Consider the following 23900-nt stretch of genomic DNA (forward strand, 5'->3'; position numbering starts at 1 on the left):
TCCACAGATACAAATCTGCCGTTAACATAATGTGTTTCATTTATTTTGGGATATTGGCAATATCTGTTCTGGCAATATCTGTTCTTTAGTAATCAGTAGGAGAACATGTATTGAGTTCACCAAAAGCACCAGTTTCTGACCAAAAAGATACATGTAAAAATATGCAGAGGATGGCATCTAGTATAAAACCTCACTCCTCGGAGCCTTACATAGAATGTGCTGGATGCTGAGATAGCAGCCCCAGTTTTAGCGCAGCAGTAAGCGCGCTCAACTTCCAAGCCGGTGAAACAGTGGTGGTGCAGGTTCAAACCCCGTGTCACTGTTGTGGCTTTTTTTTTACATGGTGTTTGCCATTCACTCCATGATGACACATGCCCTGTTTATACCTTAGATACGTACTCTGTTGAACTGTAATGTGTGTAAGCTTGTCTGACTTTAAACTTGTTGGAATTTCTCTTCCTCACAATCGACATGACAAGCTGAAGTTCACACCTTAATCTTTTTCTTTAACTCAAAAGGTGTGCTGACTGATCCAAAACAGTCCGTCGCCATCTACAGGGATATATGTATGTCATTATAGTGGTAAAAAAATAAATAAAAATAATTTTCACTTATCACGCGTATCAGAAACTTGCTGGGAAATAAAAATTGTTTCAGGGTAAAAAAAGAAGAAGAAATAAATCAGAAAGCCCTTACATAGTTACATATAACTTACCTTTAACATACTTTTATTGAACTCAAATAGGACATTCTTAGTTAATAGTAGTAAAACAAATACATTCGTAAAACCATGTTTAAATGAGAAAACATTGTTATGGAATATGGCGTTTTAATTGTTTTTATAATAATAATAATGTGTTATATTTAGATGCGCCTTTCTAGACACTCAAGGACACCGTACAATTTTAAAAACGATTTAAATAAAAACATTGTTTATTAAGAAAAAATCAAAACTCCCGCTATATTTTAAGCAATAATTTTTCAAGTTTTTTTTCGTAGTACCACATTGTGCCACAACGTACTGGACAGTGCTGAGCTCTACTGGATGTTGTTACCACAGAGCAAAGACAATAAGCTGCATGCCTGTGTGTAACATTGTACTGTTGAATTATTATCTTTTGTTGTATGTGATGCTCCTCCGTGTGTGTTAAGCAGCAGTTGTTTGATGGTTTCTAATTACGTACTTCAAACTATAATTACTCATGCGATATGTTGGATACATTCCATGTGTGTGTGTGCGTGCGTGCGTGTGTGTGTGTGTATTTGTGGGTGTGTATTTGTGAAAGCACCTGACCAATCCTGATTCAGCATTCTCCTTTCTGTTGATTGTGATGACAACATGCATTCTCCTTGTTAGGGTTAGGGTTAGGGTTAGCCTGCTGCCTGCATTCTGATGCATTCAAACAACTGTTGTCATATTTAATGATAGGACAGTAGTTGTATTGTATTGTTATTATTCTTTTACTTAGTTTGTTATTATCTAACTTGCTAAATAACTCATTTAGTTTAGTCTGCGGACTACATTACATACTTAAATAAAATTGAAACAAAATACATTCATCATAAATCCATATATAAATGTTATTATCCAATGTAATAGAAATACTTTATTATATATTTATTTGTAAACATAACAAAATCAATAGTTATTATTGTTGTTATTATTATTATTATTATTACTAATGCTATAAAATATATTAAATTTGTCATTAAAAAAAATTGATTATTGCGTATTTTTAATAATCCATCCATTTTCCAAACTGCTTATCTTCACGAGCGTCGCGGGCATGTTGGAGCCTATCCGAGCTGTCAATGGGCGAAGAGTACACCCGGGTACACCCTGAACTGGTCGCCAGCCAATCGCAAGGCACACATTGCCGAACAACCATTCACAATATTTATATTAATGTGTAATAAATTAAATCATTATAATAAAATATTTATTAAGTTATTTAAAAATATATATATTTACATGTTTATTTATATTATACTAAGTATTGGAATAATACAGAATACAATTTCCTATTTAAAGATAGACTTTATTACATGTTATCTGTAAATTAAGGATATTTGATACCACTTTTTTCAAACCAGTACTAGTACGAGTACTCAACTCTTGTCACCGATACCGAATCCCAACACCACTAGTACTTTTTATGCATAAAATTTCCCACAAAAATTACGACAAATACAGTCATTTTAAAAGAAGACTTCCAAATGCCAATATGGCATCTTTGTTGAGAATTGCCTGAAATTAATGGCAATTTTCTATTCTTCTCATTTTTCATTTCTAATTCCTGATTGTAAAACTGGCTGCCACTGTGATTACTGGTATTGGGTATTGGCCCAATAACGCTAAGTATCGTACTCGCCCATCTCTACTATAAAATACTATACATGATACATATTTTATAAATTATTTTAGCATTGTATTAATCACTAAATATTGAAGACAGCTGGGATAGGCTCCAGCATGCCCTCATGAGGATAAGTGCTTCAAAAAAATTGATAAATCAATGGATATAAGTTGTAAATACCATTATTATTATGTTAATTTGTTACAATTACAATGATAATTTTTATTTTATTTTGTTTTTTTATTAGTGTGGTAGAACTGCCCTGCGAAAGAGGGCCACCATATCAATTCTACCTTTCATCATCACATCATCCGACCGAATATTGCACACTTTATAATCACCTCGTTCATATTTCATTTGTTGACGTCTCTTTGGCCAAATCAGCCTGCGTCCGAGCTGGCCTGATTGAAAGGACACAACAAAGCTGTCCTACCATTGTGGCCACTCGGGTGGGTGGAATTAGTTTAGAGAGTGGAGCAGAATGTGTGTGTTTTTGGAGGGGTGTGGGGGAAGGGGGGGGTACAATACAGTAAGCTGGGTGTGTGTGTTTGTGTGGCGCTGAGTGGCAAAGAGGCTCTGTGCTTTGTTGTGGCCTTTAATCAAGCCAACACTGCCAGTTAACACTGGACTACCTGCTGGCTTGCCAGGAATAGCAGCAAAAATAATATTCCTATCTATACTGTACATATACTTATACATAATACATTGCGTATTGCTCCAGCACCTTTTTGAAAAGGATTACCCAGGAGGCATCGTGATGCTGCGTTTGGAGAGAGCTGCAAAGAGCAAAGCCACTGAGGTTGGACTGTAAGCTTACTTATGTAATCGCACACTTTGGTGCTAACCGTATTGTGCTGCTTTTCACCCCCGTTGCTTTTGGCTGCACTGTGCTTTCTTATATTTTAGTGGAGGAATAATAGGCATGAGGCGGCTGCCGCTTTCAAGGTATACCGCCTTTTTAAAAAGTCACTGTTTCAAAACTTTCAATCAGCAGTACTGTCTGGATTTTTATTTTTAAGTCATCAGTGCAGGAGAAGTTACACGTCCACTCCCCTTCTCATTGTGAGCCAGACAACTTTTCCTCCTTGTGCCTTTAAGGGGTGTGGCCTAGTGAGCGACAACAGGAGCAGGAATGAGTCCGATTGACTGCTTAGTTCAGTGTTCTCGTTTTGTATGCGTGTTAGTCCCGTTCAATACACGCCTCGAATTGCATCAGCGAGTCCAGCTCTCCAAATAGCTCTATTATTGCTTTATTTCACTCGAGCAGAAGCTTAATTATATTAATGTTGCTAACTCAAATTTTGGTTCGTAACACAAAGCAAAAAAAAAAAAAAAAAACGTAAAGTACAATAATATGTTGTATGCGCACTCACTAGTCTAAACATGTTATTCTGATTAATATTGTGTTTGTGGAATATAAATTAAGCAGTAAAATCCACCCGTTTTTATCCATCGCAGGTGGTGGTCGTTTTGCTACTACTGTAAGTCACTGTGTATTGTGTACTAAAGTAAAGTCAACTACAGTTCTCAAACGTCGGCTTTTCCTTCTTTTGCACGGAAATACCAAATTAAATACATCTATAATGAACACCGAAAGCTCATCTATGATATTGACAAAAAAAAAGAAAAGAAAAGAAACTGAAGGACATATTCGCTACAATTACAGTCAATTGTAACAACAATCTTGATATACCAGACCTGTGAGGTGAATGGATTATTTTGGCATTATTATGAACAATATAGGAGAGTAATAAGTCATTTGTTTATGTAGAAAAACTTTTAGATGTTTAGGTCCAGCTCATGAAAAATGCCAGCATAAAAAAAAGTGACATTTATGTTTTTTTTCAGTACATTGAGTCCAAATCTTCCCTAGACACATATATTATTGCAGTGAGATGTATGGGAACAGATATGGTTAATGACACTGCCGATGCTGTTGCTATAGTAACACCACTTATTTTTTCTTGTTATTATTATGTTTTACATTGGGGAATGTTTTCTTTCAGCACTCATGAATGATACATCCAGCGTGTTCTTCTTAAGTGCAATGAATTATGAATCTATGTGTGTGAATGAGGACCACAAATGTCATACTGTATAGCTTCCAGTGCTTTTGTATGAAGCGAAGCGTTACTTACAGCTTTTAGTGCTTCAAATGACAAAAACACACACACACGGCCGTGGTGTTTGGTGCCATAATGTGTAAAAGGTTAAACATTTTTCCTCACAAGCTGAATCCTATTCCTCAGGATAAAGTCTATAAGATGTCATAGAGTGTATTTTTTTTTTTTTTTTTTAATAGCATGGAGCATTACAATATAATCTTGTTAGATATGGATAGCTGAAATTTTAGAAGCTCACCATCTCAGACAGAGAGAGAGAGAGAGAGAGAGAGAGAGAGAGAGAGAGAGAGAGAGAGAGAGAGACATCATAGAATAGCTACAATTCAATATGTGTGTGCGTGTGTAATTAGATTTCTAATCACACTCTTAACTGTGTATTTAATAGAATCCTTATTAGGCAGCGTCACTAACAGTAATTTAGTGCAGTCATTGTCCTTGTCCTGTATTGACTAACAGTTTTAATGGCATTGTAACTGCATTATTATTATTTTAAGTAACCTTGGACAAGTGGTCCAATCCGAATTCTAACCTTCCTGTGTGAAGCTTAGAGCACCTTGTTGTCAGCCAAGACGCACCGAAGAGCATGGAGGTTGAATTTATTTATTTATTTTTTGCCTGTAGAAAAGTCATTCTGACTGGACTGCTAGTGTGTGGACTGAGGGCCACTTTAGAGTGCCTCATTGTCAGCTGCGAGTGTGTTTAAGCGGTTTGTCTATTTGTCAATCTCTGAATGTGAGTTGTGGCCAACCGCTCCTGTGTTTTCAATTTGTATTTGTGTTTTGGATTTGTTTGGGTTCAAATGTTTTTAAATGGCATAAATCCTGCACGACGGGCAATTTCGTAGATGAGCTGCTCACAGGATAGTCACCTGTGTTGATCACCTGGAGTCCAACACACACTGTAAGCAATGATTTTGATTTCTCTCATGTGCAGGGCACTTGTCAGAACTTTAAGGCATAATTTTCCTCAAAACTTTGGTCAGATGGTTGTTGCGTAATCCTAGCCTCAATCCTATTTTCTGGCTTGACAGCAGGCCTTTGTGTATTTGTGGGCTCACACTCAAATCCCGAGCTCTTCTTCCCCAAATGTTTAGTCTGTCTCGCTGCATCTCGAAAGCAGCACGTTCGTCCTCCTGCACTCACATTTTGGCCGCACGCCTCGCAGTAGCGCACATAGACATTTTTGTAATGTTTGTAAACAGACGCCAGGGTACTTCAGAAATCGGCCGAAAATGAAAATGTTGCCAAAACTTGGTAGAGAGGAAGGCCAAAATCTTGCTTTAATTCATTACAGGGATACTTGACTCATTGAGCCATTTTCAGCAGTAAAAAGTTAATATTTTATCCAGAATGAATTTGATGACTTCATTAATTTTCATGTACAATTAATACCTTTAAAAACAAATGTTTCCACTTGCTGTCGACTGAAGATGACATCACCTGTGCTGAGGAAGTAGGTAACGACCAATCATGGCTCACCTGTTTTCTGGGTTTGATCAACAAACTGAGCCATGATCATGATCATGATCATGATCATGATCATGATCATCTTCAGTCCACAGCAAGTGGAAAAAAATAGTTTTTAAAGGTATTTATTGTACATGAAAATTAATGAAGTTATCAAAGTTATTCTGGACAAAATATTAACTTTTTACTGCTGTATCCCTTTAAGCCTGTTGTTGCAATCGTTTCAACTCGGTCAAATGGCATGTACGCGTGTGTTTACTAGTGGTGTGATTGTGCAAATATTTTTTCCACCCTGATGTACTGTACGTGTGACATTATGGTGAAAACGAGTCTACAGTATACGAGCTCTCCTCGCCAATGAGTACTCACCCGAGCCGGCCAGCTGCGATGCACCAGAGGCGAAGCAGCCGCCCCGGTAATGAGTGTCAATATAGGCCAGCGTGAGCGTTTGACACACTTAGCGTATGTACAGCACATGTATGTGATGCATGAATGCACAGGCCCGTATTCAACTGCCCGCTGAGTAGAAACAGAACAAAGAATCAAAAAATAAAATGGCTGCGAGGGAAGTAGTTAAACTGCATTGGTTGTTGTTTCACAACAGCCACCGCCTGATATTAGTACTCGCCCATGCCTAGTAACAATAGTCACAGGCATTCTTTATTCTTTATCTTCCGCAAAGAACAACTAATATAAATGCCGCCTACTAAGAGAAGGTTTCTCATAGATCCTTAAAAAAATCTTAAAATGCATTGAATCCACTGATCTAAAAATAATGCCTTAATTGGCAATAAAATGTCCTAAATTTTTCAGAAGTCTTAAAAATGTGAACATAAATTTCTGGATTGTAAATAGTTTCAAATAATTTACTTAATGACTTGTGGTAATAGTACACAATCACGATAGTGGAACGAAAACAAGAACAAAACAATTTATTTACTGTAACCCCAGTCCATGTCTTTTCTTTTTTTCTTTTTTTCTTTTTTGCATATCACAATTATGCCAGTTGAAACAAAAAAAAACCTCTCAATTGGGTCACTTCAAACTTTCTCATTTTAAATCACTGTGTTTTTATTTTATTTTGCTACATTATGTTTAGGAAATGTCCCACATAAAAAAGAAAGTATGTGTAAAAGTGCAGACCTCGGGGTTTGCTATTTGTCTTCCTAAAATATTTTTCACGGGGTATGTGGGCCGACCCGTTCACAGCCATCTGTGAAAAATTGTGTCACAGGGACCCAGATAAACTATCAAAGCCAGTCCTGCTCAAAAGGTGCAAGTGAAAAGTGGTTTTGGGAGGCAGCAGGCTCCAATTTAAATGGGGAATATTATGTAAGATGGACTTCAAGAGTGTGGATACAAATAGTTAGGTCTCAGGGTACCTGCCAATCCAACCAAGGACATGTGTGAGCAACATCACCTTAGGTGATTTGGTGCCCAAGGGGAAACTTCGAAAAATTGATGAACTCGACGGATGATGGAAGTGTCAGTAAGGTGGGGCTTTAGGACCCAGATGCGGGAAGGCAGAGCAAGGAGGCAGAGGTGCAGTCCAAAAGAGGTTTTAATATCAAATCAAAAAAAGGCTAACTTCAAAGTACAAAACAAATGGAACTAACAAAACCTGAAGCAAAACATGAAAAAACAACTAAGGCGAGACTAACAACATGACATGGATCCGGATAAGGCAAAGAGGTCAGCGTGACGTGGCAAAAGAGGTCAGCGTGACGTGGCAAAAGACTTACGAACGTGGCAACAGCAAAAATGAACCGACACAGACAGGGGGGAGACAACCGACTAAATACACCAACACTAATGACATGACAAGACACACCTGGCTGAGGGCACTGATTGGATGACACATGAGGGTAATGGGGAAAGGTAGACACAATCAGGGTTGACACAGACACCACACGAGGAAGGGCAAGTGACCAGAAACGAGAGGAGTCAGACTTTTCACAATAAAACAGGAAATGACAAGACAAGGGGAAAACACAAGGAAAACATGACAGGGAGTAAACAAGACTGAAAATAAACATGACAGGAAGGGGGTTTTCATCCGTCAATGTAATCGTCGATCCGTCAATAAATTCTGCAATCCGTCAATGACGGACGTCCCATTTTGGTGACGGATTGACGATGACGTAACATTGACAAATGCCCACCTCGAATACCAGAAACATATGTTCACAATGTGTTCACAAAGTATGTTTTAATGTTTTAATTGAGTCTCCTGACAAAACATTTTGTATTTACAGGCACTTAAGGGTCATCCAGTTGTGATTGAGTCCACCACCACCATTTTTAAATACAATTTTCTTAACTCTTACAAGGGTAAAAATATTTAAATAAAATAAAAAGTTAGCTTTGTTAATATTAGAATTAAAAAATGAGCTTTAATCTCATTTTGTAACATTCTTTGCTCAAAACGAAGAAAAATCCCAAATTCACAGTAAATCCATTTACATGCATGGCAGCGATTGTGAACCTCAATTATTTTCCACTTTAGGAGCAAATTTAGAGGTTCTGCTGTAATTGTTTCGTTACGCTGCACATTGGACGATTAATAAGTTATTTCAACACCAGAGGCTTATTGAAGTGAGTACACAGCAAAATAGTCAAGGGCTGCTGATAAAACATTGATTTGTTCTCCAGTGTAATAAGCCCATGAACACTATTGCATGTTCAGTGATCTACCCACCCCGATATTCACCTTGCCCTGAAGCCACAAGCTTTTATTTATTTAGCATTTTTTTGATATGGCTGCTGCTCTGGCACACGTCCACTTCCTGTTTCTGTGCTATGAGCTCAATTGACTCCTAGGTCGCTGTCGCCTTACAGCGTGATTGATGCCACACGCCGCTGTTACTGCCTTTAACTTCCTGTGTTAAGCATTGATTTCCCACTAGTGAGATCGGTCCCTTTACAAATGTGTGTTGCGTGTTTGTGTTTTCTAATGTTAGGGACATAATTGTCGAACATGTTCTTATGTCAAAATTAGGATGTAATCAACAACAAACATATAATGCTACTCATCATCCTAATCCACTTGAACAATGCCTGAACACAGATGCTCTCTCTCTGTTTAATATGGAGAACATACGTAAACATAATTTATATATTTACGCACATTTTACTGGAAATAAAAGACCCGTTTATTTTTTTAGGATGCAAAAAAATGCCTTTAAGATATTATTCATTTAGAATTTAAGGGAGATATCCAGCAAAGTCAAAACTATGGAGCCCATTGATGATTGATTTGATAAAACCAGGTCAAATTAGATTTTTGCTTTATTTTTTTTGTTTTTATGTTTTTTTATTGCATTTTATTTTAATTGTTTTTATTTTATTTCTTTAATTATTTTCTTAAAGTGAAGTTTACAATAATATCTTTTATGTGCGCCCACTAGTCTAGATTTTGACTGATTTTGCAATGCCCACAGAATATTGTGTTCTATTGCTATAAAAACATGGAACCAACCAAAAGAAAGATTTGAGTCTCTTCTTTCATCAGGAAAAAAAAGTATATTTCTATCTGTTTCTGTTTTGCAGCAGTTAGCATAAGAATGAAGCTAAGTTTCATCATTATTCATGAATCTGCTTTAAATTGTGGGGAAATCAGCTTGTTTTCAACATGGCCCTGGTTGATCTCTTCTTCTCTGCTTACACCCGCTGCTCGTTTTTGTAATAACTACCATTGCTTCAACCATTTGGTGCAGTTGAGAGGCTGCATCAAAGCCTGCTGTATGCTCTAGCATTAAAAAAAAAAAAAAAACAGAAAACGTATAAATACGTCTTTGGGACACTTAAAACATTTAAATAGAACATATTTTTACGTTTTTGGGAGCAAATGAGTTAATATTAGCTTGTGAATGGCACATGACCAAATCCAGAAAACAGGTGAGCCTTGTCAGTTGTTAGCTGAGCCCTTATGCTGCTTTCTGGCAGCAGGTGGGAAATCAGATTTATCACACTCGGGTTGTCCCAGTTTTGACCTCAAAGCGTTGGGGTGAACGTAAACAACAAAGATAGCTGATTCAGATAAATTGTTCTGGTTTAGGCAGTAGTACAATTTTATTATCATGTAAATTATATTTTGCCATTCACGGTCTTGTGTTTCTGTTGGGGTCGCCATTGTTGAGAGATGTCAGATCAAGTCGGGGTCGGGGTTTTGAATCTTAAATTGATTCTGAATCAAATCACAGACACAAAAAGCAGAATCGAATCGTGAGACTGTCAAAGATTGCCACTCCTATCATATACCAAAAAAAAAGACATTCAGCAATTTGTTCTTACTGTGGATTTATTCATGATTGTTTAGCAACTGTTCGCATGACATTGAATGAATGACAAATGCAGTGGTGCATTAGAAGTGTTCACATGGCGCGCATGGAGACTGATGATGTCTTTCTAGTAATGCTGCTCCAGTAGCTCGTAAGTCTCTTGTTGTGCTTTGCTCACTTGCTGTGTTTGTAAGTGATGTGCAGGTGCAGCTGTAACTCACCGCCGGTGATTGCTAATGCTTTGTTTTGGCTGCTTCTCGGATGCATATGCCACACAGATTGCTCCTCGTAATGTGGTGCTTAAAAAAAATGCTGACTCGGCGTCCCTCCCCTAGTTTCTTTTAGTCATACGCTGCATACATCATGTACTAGTCGTCAGTCAGCTCTGCATCTGTCTTTAGATTTCAGTTTATGCCACTCCTCTGGTTTGAATCAAATTAAGACCCTGTAAAGTGAAAGTAAAGTGGCAGTGAAAATAATGAAATACTGTAGCTAAAAGTCTTCAATAGTTGACCCATCACAGAGAAGACTTTTGTTAACTACTTTGCTAAATTTGAACAATTTAAAAATCCAGCAAGGCTGGAATATACAGTATGTCACCAGGTCGTCGTGCCGCGTTTCCACACTGCCACAACGAGGCGCTCTGTAATGACCAAGCCAGCGTAAACCCACTGTCACACACTGGCTCTCATGTTGGACTTTTCAAAAAATTATTTGAACTCTTCCGCCTTCTCGCTGTAATGGCCGCACACTCATGTCCTTTAACGAGGCACTCTATAGCCAGCAGTCTATCAAGCAAATTATTGGGGCTCAGGCATAGCTAGCTAGCTAACTGCTTGTCACAATGAGGTACCGCACAAATGCTATTTTTAGACCGCAAGGTCACGTGACTTCCGCAGCTTGAACCGGAAGGTCAAAAAGAAGCAGCCATGCTAGAAGTGCTTGCATTGTTCTCGTTTATCTCCGGAAAAAAACATGCAGAGTAAACACAACTGTTATGGAACTTGCAGAAACAACTCCAGACGCTACGACCGTCCACATATGAAGGATGTATTCTTTATTGGTTTCCCGAAGCCAAAAACTCAAAGGAATAAATGTGAACGATGGGTGAACGTTCAAAAGACAAGTTTAAGTGAGCCTTACGCCTTCATATGTAGTAAACATTTTGTTGGGGGCCATCATGCCATGCATGCTCCGACCGATGACAATCCTGATCCCATGCCCGACTTGCCTGCCACCGCCGTCCCGAAGATTGTCTTTATTATTTATTTTTATTTTTGGGCGTTTGGCATTACCCCGACTGCCGGAAAACAATAATGAATGATGAGGAAAAATACTAAAATGGCGTTGGCACTGTTGTTCGGACCTGTCTTGATTACCGCCCGTTTTGTTTTTTTTGCCTTTTGTGCAGCTGTGACATGTATGAAAATGTATCTGTAGGGCCTTTTTTGAATTAAGGAAACAGGTTTATAGTAAATAATTGAAAGAATTGAGGTATAGCAAATACTGTTGGTTGTGCCGAATTTCCGAGTAGAATTGTGATCGCAATCAATCAATAAAAATGTACCCTCAAACAACTGTCAAAGACGGAAGACAACCAGATATGACAGACAGGGCATATGGTGGTAAAGGAAGGATAGCTTGTTGAAACTGGAGAATGTCAGTGTCAATTGCGTAGGACGATGTTTTGAGGGAAGGGGGGGGGGGGACTTTCCCCCGTCTTTAGCCATCTCGTAGTATGTTCTTCCACGTCTATTCCAGTGAATTTGGCACCAGGTATATCATTCTCGGACAGAATTAGTATAGCGTAGTAGACATCTCGCTAGTAGACTGTTTACATGCGTCTAGCATGACTGACCCACCGAGTTTGACCCCCTCGCTAGACTCATTAAGATTAATTAAGTGTGGTGATGTATATCTTGCGGTACCCCATTGCACTAAAATTCCCAAACAACCCGCCAAAATCAGGTGAACTGGAAAGGTGAAAAACAGTTTAAAGCGATATCTCCAAATCTGAGCACTACATAGTACAAGGGGGACACTAGTTGGTTGCACATTGTCCACAAAACACTGTCAAAACTGTCCTAAACCTGTAGACCCCCGCCTGCACTGTTGCACTCTCAACTTGCGAGCTGCCTTTGTATCCCATCGCCATAACAACCACATCTGCCAACTTCTGAAGATAGAAGGAGAGGGGAGAGAGGGGCGGGGGGGGGCTACAGTGTATTCTCTCACTCGCCCAGAGATGGTGAGAGTAGCAATCGGTGGCGGCGGCTCGTGGCAGCGGTGGGCGTGTGACTGGGAGGGTTTAGGGGGGGTACAGACGTGTAGAGGCAGACAGCCGGGACTCGGCGTGAAGACAAACGCAGCCTGCGTGAAGTGGAATTAAGGAGAGGAAGTGCGTGCAATATATGATGCTGCACAAGGTGAGCGCCTTATCGACTCTCACTCGTTGTAAGTGCGAGTGTGTGTGAGAGTGTGTGCGTGTCCGTGTGCGAGTGTGTTATGTAATGGATGCAGCTGCAAGCAAGAGTAGTTGTGAAAGTTCAGTTCATTATAAAATGAGTGTTTGTTAGGAAATGGCATCACTGTTGTGTAGAGGTTAGAAGGATTAATTAGTAGTGATTTGCACATCTGCCTCACAGTCAGAAGATCTGGGTTTGAATCTCTATCGGAGCTGTGTGGAGTTTGATGGCTTTTCTCATGAATGAATTCATGAAAACATGAATGTTAGGTTCTTGAACGATTCTAAATTGTACATCCATATAAATGATGCTGTAATTGGTTATTCATCTTCCAGTCCAAGGTTCCCTCGCCCCAAAGTCAGCCCTAACTTACACACCCATCTCAAAAGTAAAGGGTTTCAAAGTAGGGTTTGTATTAAGGTAACGGGTATAATTTAAAATTAGGGTTACTATTTGTAACAGTGGCAGTGGTAGGGTTTTAGTTAGGCTACCATCGAATTGTGTGATCTCAAGGTTCAAAGAACGGTTTCCATTTAGTGTTAGGGTTTGAAACTAGGGTTAGGGTATATGGTTAGTGTTTCAAATTAGGTTTTCAAACATTGAGTATGGTGGTTTCATATAAAGGTTTTCAACTAGGTTTTGGTTTTTCAAACTAGTATGCATAAGGTGTATAAGGTTTAGGACTAGGGCTTCAAATTAGAGTTTCATTTGAAACATGGGGGTTTCAAATGACGGTTTCAAACTAGGGTAGGCTTTCAAATTGGGATTTCAGACTTGGGTTAAGGCCGGACACCAAGCAAAGCGACCTAGCATGACTAAACTGGACAACTGTGAAAAACACAAACTGCGACTCACATCTACACATCAAGAAATCCACACACATACCAAACAGGAAGCAAAGTTTTGAAGCGCCAAGTCTTTTTTTTTATGTTGTATTTATTTATTTATTTATTTATTTTTAAAGTTTCTCAAATTGGTGCATGGGACATAAAAACGTATTACTAGGCGGCTGTTTTGCAATTCTGCTCCAATATTAATTGACGAGCCATGGGAAAGGCTACCAAAAAGAGCAAGCTATCAAATGCTATGGTCTCACGTTTGATACCTGAAACCAAAGAGAACAAAGGAAATGTATAGTCATTTTTGGTACACCCTGTTGATTTTGCAAGATGTCCAATGTGTCATGATTGTGTGTGTGTGTGTGTTTGTGTGTGTGTGTGTGTAATAGTAAACAGCCGCTTCACTGATGTGCAAGACAAATTTCCCAAGAGGATGATACAGTTCATGATGATCTTGATAATCAAAAATTCTTGTTTCATACAGTTAACGCCATTTGGAAAGCTTCCTTTGTGAGTTTGCATCTATAATGAATGTCAAAACAAAGTGGATTTGCTTGTATTTGTTGATGAACTCTTCATGCTTGCTGATTTGAATGCCTTTTGCAACATCCATCCTTCCATTTTCTATAGTGCTTGTCCTCATTACAGTAAGCGGAAGTCCGTCCCAGCTGACTATGAGGCGAGAGGAGAGGCAGGGATACACCCTGGACTGGTCACCAGCCAATCACAATCACAGGGCACACATGAGCAAAGAACTCACATTAATGCCTATGGCCCATTTCGAGTCTTCTGTGTACCTATCATGCATGTTTCTTTTCAAATGTGAAAGGAAGCCGGTGTAGAACCCGGAAGCAGCAACAACAACTAGCATACTGTGCTGCCCATTTTTCAACATTACAAGTGTAAATAAAACTTTATCACCATGTTAACTCCCCCTAGACCTTTTTTCCTCCCGTTGTCTTTGTGGCAAGCTTATCTACGACCGCACGCTCCATTTGTTTGATATGATGACAGAAGAGACATAAAACCTTCACGCGCCGGCAAAGAGGAGCGCAGCGAATTAAGCTTTCATCTCGCCGTTGCATTATTAAACGGCGTCAGCCCCACGAGTCTGCTGTGGGCCTATCACAGCTGCCCCCCACACACACACACACACAACCTTTTCTCACTCCCTTGTCTCCCTCCATTAGGCCAACCTGAAGAAGTTCATGGAGTATGTGCAGCAGAGGAGTGTTGAAAAGGTCTCCCGGTTTCTGGAAAAAGGACTGGACCCCAATTTCCACGATCCCGACACAGGAGGTGAGGAAGTTGGAAGGGAAAGTCACTAATGTACACGTCCTGTCTTCGTTTTGTGTCATTTTCTTTAATACGCCAGTACGTCAGCGCACAGGGTGTGAAATTCATTTTCATCGCAATTTTGTCTTTTTTGTGTGAAATAAATGCTTGTCTTATCTGTAAAAATGTTTTCTTCAAAAGCTGTATTTTGAAAGAAAAAAATCAATATCACATTTATTATTATTAAACAATCTACAAACAAAAACCCAATCACCTAAATCAAAATAAGGAAAGACCGATAGAAACTAGAACTATATGCCTTATCATGCACTTATCAAAACAGTTTGCAAGTGTCTAAGAGCATCTTCCTAAACCCGAGGAGTAATCTACGTGGTCAGAGATGTCAATCATTCAATTTTGCAAACGACACCTTGAGTAAAGCTGGCTGTCTCTCTTTGCTAATCTCCTCATGTTTATTCTGAATGTTTATCCATACCTGACAGAAATTTGCATGCTTGCTGACCTGTAAGTCTCCAATCAGAAACGGGAGAATACATTGAATACATTACAATACACAATCACAGGACACTTTTGCATTATTTTGGCTAGCCGTTTCTATGACGACCATAGTACAGTTGAGTTTTCAAACATTTATCTACATACAGTTTTTATTCAATGTTTATGTACAAGATATTTTTATGGAATCATTACATATTTTGACTATCCTATATTTAAGATCATTGTTAATGCTCTAACTGTGCCTAATGTTACAATGACTTACATTATTGTCTTGTTTTTGGTAGTATTTTAATACTCAACTGAACTCAATTCGCAACAAGCTGCAGTTTGGCAGATAGTGAACAATTCTTCAAAATGTGGCTTCAACCTGTTTATTGCCACTCCCAGTTGAAGTTCACTGTCAAACCAAATATTAAACAAAGAATGACACTTTTTTTCTAATATATAATTTAATATATTGGCAAAACTTTGCCTTAAAGTACGCTAGCTTAATGCTAACGCATAATGGGAAATTGAACAAATTAATGGCATTTCAATATATTTCAATGTGGTTAGATCCTTAATGTGAATATATGACTGGATAGCCAAGGGATAGGCAAGTTCGGTCCTAGAGAGCTGCAGTCCTGCATGTTTTCGGTGTCTCCTGCCACCAACCCAGGTGTTTCAAATCATCAGCTCAAAATTACGTTCTGCAGGAGCCTCTCAGCTGTGTTCGAGGAGGGAGACATCAAAAACATAAAGGACTGCGGCTCTCGAGGACCGAATTTGCCTACCCCTGGAATAGCCGATAGCGAGCAAGCCGTTGAAGCGACAGGGCGGCCATTTTGATCCTCCCGTCTCGCGAGCAGACTACTGTATAAACTATACGGTATGCGTACAGATTAGACACATACAGCTCGTAGGCAGTAACTATAGGGACGGGGGCCGGGATGGGGAGGGGGGGGGGGGTTGTGGCAAGGTGGTCACTATTTTTTAATAAGTAAAACAAAAAACAAATAAAAACAAGTGAATAGTATGTGCTGCTTTGAAGACCCCCTTTTTCTTTTATCTCTCAGTTCCTTAGATCCCACTATTTAATTTGGCAGAGGCATCTTTTGTTTAATTACAGTTATAATTCTGTAATAAAAAATATATATACAAGTTTCCTCCTGTCAACATCATTAAGCATATAATTTATAAATTTATTTAAGGCAAGTTGTAAAATGTCTGTATTCCTCTTGTTTATGTTTAACAAATTTAATACATCATAAATCATGCTGTTTCTACTAAGTACTATCTCAAATGTTCTCCAATTTCTATACTGTAAATGTATAGGATCGTATGCTGAGAAACGTTTCTTGGGAGGAGCAATATGGCGGCCTTGCGGCTTCAAGAGTCCTGGCCTATCCAGTCATATATTCAGATCAGTGGGTTAGATGATATGCTATAGGTGTGTATTAACTTACTAACATGGTCACAGACTAACTTAAACTTTTATCTTAAGGCACCACTGAACTTTGGTGTAAACAGTTTTGACAACTACCAGCTTTTACTGTAAAGACCATAAAGTTTTTTCAAAACCCAAAAATAGGCCTTTTTTTAATTAGTTGTCCTCTGAGGTATAGAGTGACATAAATGCTGTAGTTATTTTTATGTGCGTCCTTGTGCTTGCTTGTAGAATGCCCTCTGACGCTGGCGGTGCAGCTGGAGGGATGCACGGAACTCATCAAGGTGCTGAAGAGCGGCGGCGCACATCTGGACTTCAGAACAAAAGACGGCATCACCTCCCTGCACAAGGCGGTTCGCAGCAAGAACCACACGGCGCTCATTGTGAGTGACGCACACACAACACAGTGTTTCTTTGAGAAAATCACTTGAAATACCTGCTATACAGTTTATAGCAATCATTAAAAACAAAAACAAAAAAAATCGTTTTATTGAATACCGGGAGAAAAGTAAAACACATAAACAAAACGAGCACGTGAGTTGAAAGTGTGTTTCTCCACCATTTGTGCTCAAATAACCATTGTTTAAAGGGTTCTCAAACTGCAAATATCGATGCTAACATTTAGCATGTCATTGGCATGGCATTTTCCATTATATGTTAGCATTAAGCTAGCGGCTTGTTCTTAAGGTGTTGTTTTAAATACACAACATGTATCTTTGTTTTATGTTAAGTTTGGCAGTAAACTTCAGCTAGGAGTGGCAGCAAACAGCTTGAAGGCTCTTTTTTTGAACAACTATTCACTATCTGCCAAAGTGCTGCTGATTACCGTATTGCCAGTTTTGGCTCTGAAGTCAAAGCAAAAAAATTGACTGAATGAATGTTCTTATCTTCAAATTTGTTTTAATCAGTTGAAGTGTGTTTGAATCAGTTTTAATTTGAGGAAGAGGGTACAACTATCCGTTTAAAAATATATATTTTATATGGTCTTGCTATAGTGAGTGGGTCTGGAACGTATCCCTCACCTCATGAGCTCTCAGTGTAATGGCCAGCAGAAAGGGTGACTCATCTCTTTCATTCACTTCTCTACAACAATAGGCTCGCCGGGCCAATTTGGCAGAACAGACTTTTGCGAACGGGCAATTTCCTTCACTGGAGTGTGCTTGAGCAATTTTGCTCCGTATGAAGCTTAGCGCGTCATCTCTTAATGATGTGACATTTACTGACAGCTCACGTACGGCGTCCGTCTACGCTGACTCAGATCACTTTCATGACTCATGTCATTGATTTCCCAAACTTTTTTAATAGGTTATTTACTCCCGTTTGTTAGTATGCGCATGGGAAATGGACAAAAGCTTTTGTCCCTGTTTTTTTTCTATTGTGGTGTTTTCATGGATGATAGCCCTTAAAAAATAATTTATCAATGACATGAAAGAAATATGAATAGTAATCAGAAGAGCAAAAGCAATTTGTAGCCCTTCAAAATATCCAGAACGTGCTTACACCTGAACTACATAATTAAAATGTTTTGATTTGTCGATGTTCACAAAAGTGGGAAAGCAATGCTGTAATTATAGGATATACGAGGATGAAAGATTTTGTACAAGAAGCAAAAAATCGATTATCTATACATTAACATGAAAATATTAATATTGCAATGTATACAGTACAGTCTTGATACACAAGCAAATCATTGCTGCTATGTGGAAAAAAACACTTATGTTCTTTTTTTTTTGTTACTTCTTTTTTGTTTTTGCGATGTCTGCATTCAGTTTCATCCCAAAAACATAAAAATGTTTAAAAACACACGACACACCAGCACAAAATACAGATATTGTGTGATTCATTGTACCATTATCTGATATAATACAGTATCACAGCTGTATTAAATATCAATACTATAGTGTCATGTACCGCAAAGTCAGTCACGATACAGTATTCTCCTTATTTCAAGCCTGTGTCCAGCCACACTACATTGAAAGCTTTAACAAAAACGAAAGATATTGTTGCTTTTAAGCTTCTGCAAGAAATCCTTTTTTTTTTCTCTCCTTACCCTTTAGACGCTGTTAGACTTGGGCGCATCTCCTGACTACAAGGACAGTCGGGGGCTAACTCCTCTCTACCACAGCTCTATGGTGGGGGGAGACCCTTACTGCTGCGAGCTGCTGCTGCATGACCATGCGCAGGTCGGCTGCATGGACGAGAACGGCTGGCAGGAGATACACCAGGTGACAAATGTTCTAGTAGAACGTTATTGTTACTTATCGTCTGTTCAGAAATGTGATTATGGAGTTTCTGGGTGATCTAGGGGCTAACTTGGAGCCAATCACAAGAAGGAGTCATGCTGTATCACCTATGACAAAACTCCTTTCAACTCGGCATTGCCTTCTGTCATGTACAAGTTTACTGATTAGTATTTTCTAAATTTGAGTTGTTTAAATATCGCAGTAATTGACTTTTAGATTTGTGTCGGGAATAATCGGTATAGAATCAAATCAAGACCTATTAATCGTGATACAGATCAAATCACAAGGTACTAGGTAATTCACACCCGTACCGACTAGTAACGTCTATAAGCAATGACGGCATTTTCTCGCTCCTCTGATCATTTACCAATCAGAGACATTCACGGCAAAATAACGCTCGCAGGAGGGTTGCCGGTTACGGCAAAAAAAACACTGCCTAAACAATCGCAGCTGAAAAACATTTTTCAACAATACACTTGCCTGCATGATGCCACAAAATGGCTGCTATGCTGAATTTTTTTTCCTTCTACGGCACGAGGACCAATCACACGAGAAAATAATTTCTTGACTTTTGCAAATTGCCACTGACTTCTGAAGGTTTGTGTTTTATTTGTATTTGCTAAGTAAATGTGCTTTATGTGCTTTTAGCAGTTATGTTACAATTAGACCTCGCAGGGTAAACACTACCTGGCCTGTTTTTATTTCTATTTCATTCCATTAAAAACATGGAAAAAAGGTTGCTTAAATTTTGTGCTGCATTAAAAGTGCTATTATTCCGAAGCATCAATCACAAATCTATTCAGTAATTATTACCAATATCGTAAAGAATATCGTCACCGCAAATATCACCCACCCCTAATTCCCACGCACTCTGGAAATATAAATCAAACAAAACATGGCTTTTAGAAGTTTGCTGGTTTCCCCAAAATTTTGGAAACAATAGATTTTTGTTCTGTAACTCAGTAATTTGATTGTTAGTCTCTTCCACTGACACTTCCAATTCCATCACTTCAAATGTAATTTTCACTTACAGTGCTCTCTTAAATTTTCAGTTTTTTAAATCACAAAACACAGTCAGGTCCCCATCACTTTTACACCTATTGCCAATTGTGCTGGAATCTGTTAACGTCAATGAACATAAAAATTTGTGCCCACTATTTGGGATCTTGGTAAATCAGGCCCACTTTGTAAAGCAGATTTTGATTGATTCCTGTACTTGCAGTCATGTCGCTATGGCCACGTGCAGCACCTGGAACATCTTCTGTTTTACGGAGCGGACATGAGCGCCCAGAACGCTTCCGGGAACACGGCCCTACATGTGTGCGCACTCTACAACCAGGTACCACTTTTCCCTGTCTGTCACCATACAGCATTATACCATAAAGTGCTCTATGAAGTTGAGCTGAGTGGATACTATGCTGTATCATTACAGTATGTGTCGTGTCATGATACGGTCACCATACACAAATGAGTGAGATGCTAGCATGTGACAATGCATTTTTGTTGGTTTGTTCTCATTCAGAGTCATAAAAGGAAATACAAATCACAGAAAAATGGAATAATGCATGTCCAGGATGGTAATGAGCCTTTATGTAATGGGTCACTCATGGACCAGTGAATTGACAATATGCATTGATGTCTACTCACTGACATGTGAGTGAACGCTGTGTAGCAATGTGGTTACTATACATCGACCACCCCCTTCCGTTGCTTTGCGGGTCAAATTGACCCGTGTTCATTTTTCTAAAAAATTGCCTTCTTCTGTTCTTAACTCATTCACTGCCTTTGACGGCGATAGACGTCAAAAATTCATTTGAATTATTTCTATTAGTTAAAAATGTTTTCCCACTTTTGTTAACAAGAGTATGAAAACCTTGAACATTTTTTTACTGAACATTTAGAACAGATATAAAATGTGTTAACTAGTGAAGTCATGCGATTAATTATGATTTTAAAAAAAATTATCCCCCGACGCCCCTAAATTTTAATAATCTTTTCTTTAAAAAAAAAAGTTTATTAAAAATAAAAAATAATTACAATTACTTAAAAAAAAAGACTATTAAAAAGTCAGGCGATTAATTTTTTTCGTAATTAATCGCATGACTTCACTAGTTAACTCACGATTAATCACAAATTGTGTATCTGTTCTAAATGTACAATATTTTTTTCTATGTTCTATACTCTTGTTAACAAAAGTGGAAAAAAATGTTAAACTAATAGAAATAGTTCAAATGAATTTTTGACGTCTATGGCCGTCAATGGCAGTGAATGAGTTCATTTCATTCTATAAAGATACTATTGATGTGGTTCCATTTGAATTCAGGCCTACATCTTCTTAACTTGAGTAAAAAGGAGCCTGGGAACTTTTGTGTGTCCTCCGTTAGAGAGAAGTCGCTGTTCTTCTCCCCGTGGAGGCGCAATACGGAGATGAGAGGATTGATCTGCAAGACAGGCAGGCTTTAGCAGTGGGGGGTGGTGGTGGGGTGCAACCCGGGAAGCTCGAGACCCGCTTATCTCCACGGTCGTCTGCAATCATGCAGCCAAATGGGCAGGCGAAATCTAAGCCGCAATCCGAGATCAATACATCCACAGACGGGGCACACAGGAGGATCCCAAACCGTGAAAGATGAGAGATGTTGTACATCTGGAGCAACAGGAGGACTTTGTTTTGATTAGGGACGATCACAAGTTGTTACTGTCTGCTCACGTAAACTCGATGGATGTTTAAGTTGTCAGTTGGAGAGAGAGAGAGAGGGTCTGTTAAGGGCGCCTCTGAGCTCCACAGAAACACAAAAGTCACACACAGAAACATACGCACACTAAAGGTTCAGGGTTTAATGTCCAATGAATTTTGAAAAACTCAAAACTTATAAAACACTTTATTTTCACATTACAGTGACTTTTAAGTTCGGTACAGTGTTAAGTCAACTCATCGACTAGTCAACTAATCAGTTCCACATATAATGAATACGATCCATATATCTTATATATATATATATATATATATAAAATGAACTGCCACCTTGCACAATAGAAATAAACAAAATGACTAAAAATGGTCAGGAAAAGACACACATGGAAGTGGCTCTTGAAACATCCACCACACAAACACGGCTGTGACAAGGAGCATCTGTCTTCTTCTTTAAACATGACTGAACACGGTCATTAAGTGCCTGTAGTGTACAGCCATGCTGAAGACGTCATGGGATGGTGTTTCAAGTGATTTGCAGTAGAAAGACTGATGGTGCAAGCGCTAATTGGCTTCTCTCAGTCTCAACGCAGACTCAGTGCTGTGTGTAAACAAGAGGAAAAAGGTTCGACAGAATGGAGTCCAATTATCATAGCGCGCAATATGGATGCACACCTTAACTTTATATGTGCATTCTCTTTCTTCATATTCCTGTCAAAATGATGAATTGTAGTTGCACAAATGAAAACCACAATGTTAAATATAATGCATTGTTTGTATTATGTGGACTGTTCCTTATATAGTACTTTTCAGAGTTACTATATCGTCCTTAATTCTTCTCCTTTTGCCGAACCCTGTTTTTGTAATCAATGTGGAGCACTGAAATGTACTCACGCTCACAAAGCACACTCACGCTGGAGGATGTTTTGGGATAAATCTTACAAGGTCATGGCTCAGTTAGCTGCAGAATATCTCTTAGTCTGCTACAGGCACTTTTGTTTCAACTTATACGAAGGGTCGTAAAACTGGTTCATGTCCAATAATATTTACATGTCTCCTTCTTTAAGTGAGGTCAGCTAATATTTATGTTTCTTATTTGCTACAACGGGTTTTTAAAACTTTGACAAAACCTTGTGAAATATGGCGGATTAGTACTAGAACCTATTATTTCAGAAGTTTTCATTGAATCTTTTTTTTTTATTAATTTAATGTAGGTCTCGAAATAGAACAATATATTAAAATGTGCAGCATATTTGGTTTAATTTTTTTCTTTTATGTATATTTGTATTTAATTTATTGTTAATTGTTTTTTGTGGTATCATTTCAGAGAGAACAACCTAGCACATTTTCTTAGTTTTATTTTATTCTATTTTACTCTATTTTGTTTATTTTAGATTTTACATTAATTTGTTTTAGTTTATTTTTGTCATTGATTTTATTAAATTTATATTGTAATGTTTTTGTATATATCTTTATTTTATTTATTTTTTATTCTATGTTACTCTATTTTGTTTATTTTAAATTTTACATTAATTTGTTTTAGCGTATTTTTGTATTTTATATTTTAATGTTCTTCTACATATCTTTATTTTGTTTTATTACTGTATATTTTATTGATTTTGTGTTCATGTTTTACATATTTTGTTAATATGGTTTTTTTATGTTATGTACTTTTATTTGGTTCACCTTTTTTATCTTTCCTTCGATGTTAGTATTTAAGTATTTAATAAATGTATGTTTTATTTTTTTTATTTTTACTTTATTTCATTTATTATCTATTTAGATTTTTCTATTATATTATTCATGTAAAAAAAATTAACACATCAAAATATGGTGGAGATGGACTTTTCTACCTATTTAACATTGAACCATTTTATTTCTAAATTCATTAGGTCATGAATTAATTTATGATTTTTTTTTTTTTTTTAAATTATGCATTTTAAGAGAACAAGTGACTTGGTGAGTTTGGATCATCTGTATTTGCTTGTGGACCAAAGCTTGTCCGGTTCATTCTGTGCTCAGTGTTAAATTACTTATCGACCACCCCCAACAACCCTGGAGCTGAACAGCCAACCCCCGCACGTGTGGGTCTGTAGATGTGTCCATCAATCTACTAGTGGATTTTACCTTGCCTTAGGGCTCTGTGTACAGTTACACTAAGTACATGGCAGAGATTTGGAAAGGAAAGACAGCTCGGGCTTCCACACACTCGGCTCGG

At 38.1% G+C, this 23900-nt stretch overlaps 1 protein-coding gene across 10 annotated transcripts in view; it reads left to right on the plus strand.

Moving 5' to 3' along the window:
* The window catches only part of shank3a (SH3 and multiple ankyrin repeat domains 3a), a 226881-nt gene that overhangs the window by 119189 nt on the left and 83792 nt on the right, over positions 1 to 23900 (plus strand). For 7 of the 10 annotated variants that reach the window (XM_077569368.1, XM_077569369.1, XM_077569367.1 and 4 more), the window contains 4 exons: positions 14721 to 14829; positions 16982 to 17133; positions 18808 to 18975; positions 20216 to 20332. In XM_077569368.1, coding sequence (XP_077425494.1) covers positions 14721 to 14829; positions 16982 to 17133; positions 18808 to 18975; positions 20216 to 20332 — 546 coding nt within the window. Of the gene's footprint in view, positions 1 to 2990; positions 3165 to 12543; positions 12653 to 14720; positions 14830 to 16981; positions 17134 to 18807; positions 18976 to 20215; positions 20333 to 23900 lie in introns of those variants that run through there. The other 3 variants (XM_077569373.1, XM_077569378.1, XM_077569375.1) reach the window with 3 other exon arrangements.

This window comes from Vanacampus margaritifer, chromosome 6, assembly GCF_051991255.1.
Source record: "Vanacampus margaritifer isolate UIUO_Vmar chromosome 6, RoL_Vmar_1.0, whole genome shotgun sequence".
NCBI lineage: Eukaryota > Metazoa > Chordata > Actinopteri > Syngnathiformes > Syngnathidae > Vanacampus > Vanacampus margaritifer.